Source organism: Lipotes vexillifer, unplaced genomic scaffold, assembly GCF_000442215.2.
Source record: "Lipotes vexillifer unplaced genomic scaffold, Lipotes_vexillifer_v1.1 scaffold1934, whole genome shotgun sequence".
Taxonomy (NCBI): domain Eukaryota; kingdom Metazoa; phylum Chordata; class Mammalia; order Artiodactyla; family Lipotidae; genus Lipotes; species Lipotes vexillifer.
In genome coordinates, this window is record NW_006791881.1 from 654,398 (window position 1) to 655,443 (window position 1,046).

Genomic DNA, 1,046 nt, shown 5'->3' on the forward strand with positions numbered 1-1,046 from the left:
TGCAGAACCGGGATTCAGAATGCAATCTTTTCTTTTTTAAATAAACGGAAGAGTCGCTCTCCACTCCTCGCTCGGAAGGTTTCAAAGGTCGTCACACTGAAGCCCGGGGGCATTCATCTCCCCTGCGGCCCGGAGAAGGGAGGAGGTTGGAGGGAGGAGGGAGGGAGCACACAAAAGCGAGCCGTGCCGAGAGGGCTAATGTTTCCTGTTTGCCTGGAACCCCCTCCCCTGTGTCCCCTCCCCCAGCCCCCTCCCAGCACTCGGGCGGAAGTGAGTTTGCTCCTTTGGAGATTAAAAGGATTCCGAATTCCGATCAGTCCCAATATCCAGCGTACTGAGAGGAGGAGGAGGAAGAGGCGGCAAAGCAGAGAAAGAGGGGGCACGCGCGCGCGTGCACGCAGGCAACCCGAATTGGGGAGTTCTTCAAAGCCCCAGGAGGCCAGGGCGCAAGGCGCGAGCAAAGCCCGGTAGACGCAGCAGCGCTGCCGGGGCCCATCCGAGTCTTGCTCGGCGACTCGTTTCAGAAAGAAGATGACGCGGGAGCGGGCCGGCGGCGTTGACCACGCGGCTCCCGAGCTCACCGCGCTGGGCCATTGCCGGTTCCACTGATTCCGGCGCGCCCCGGTGGAGGCTCGGTCCCCGCGGCTCGGGATCGGAGGGGGGGGACCAACGCGAGGGCGAAATGGCCCGATGACAAAGGAAATGTGATCCCCCTTCGCTGCCAAGGTTTCAGAGAGGACGGACGCGAGGAGGAGGAGGGGCGCAGGGAGCGCGCGGAGCTCGGATAGCATTGCACGACGGCTCGCGCGGAGCGGGCAGCGGGTACATCTAATATCTTCCTGCCGATGAATAATTCACGACGGCCCGCGGGGACCTGTGGTCCCGCGTTACGGCGCGGCTAAACCGGAGAAGGAGCTCGCTGGAGGCGCCCAGGCCCGGCGAGGCGGGGGCAAGAGGGCCCAGGGCCGCGTGGGGCGCGCGTGCGTGTTAAGCGCCGGCAGCGCGGCCGGGCTCGGCGGGCGCGCGGGAGACTCGAGGCGCGTGGG

General features: G+C 65.4%; 1 protein-coding gene across 1 annotated transcript in view; it reads right to left on the reverse strand.

The window, feature by feature from the left end:
• Positions 1 to 313: 313 nt before the first annotated feature.
• The window catches only part of LOC103081437 (putative uncharacterized protein UNQ6490/PRO21339), an 890-nt gene continuing 157 nt past the window's right edge, over positions 314 to 1,046 (reverse strand). Inside the window, 4 exon segments of the mRNA XM_007464927.1 lie at positions 314 to 445; positions 447 to 491; positions 493 to 663; positions 666 to 839. Of these exon segments, the coding sequence (XP_007464989.1) occupies positions 314 to 445; positions 447 to 491; positions 493 to 663; positions 666 to 839 (522 nt within the window).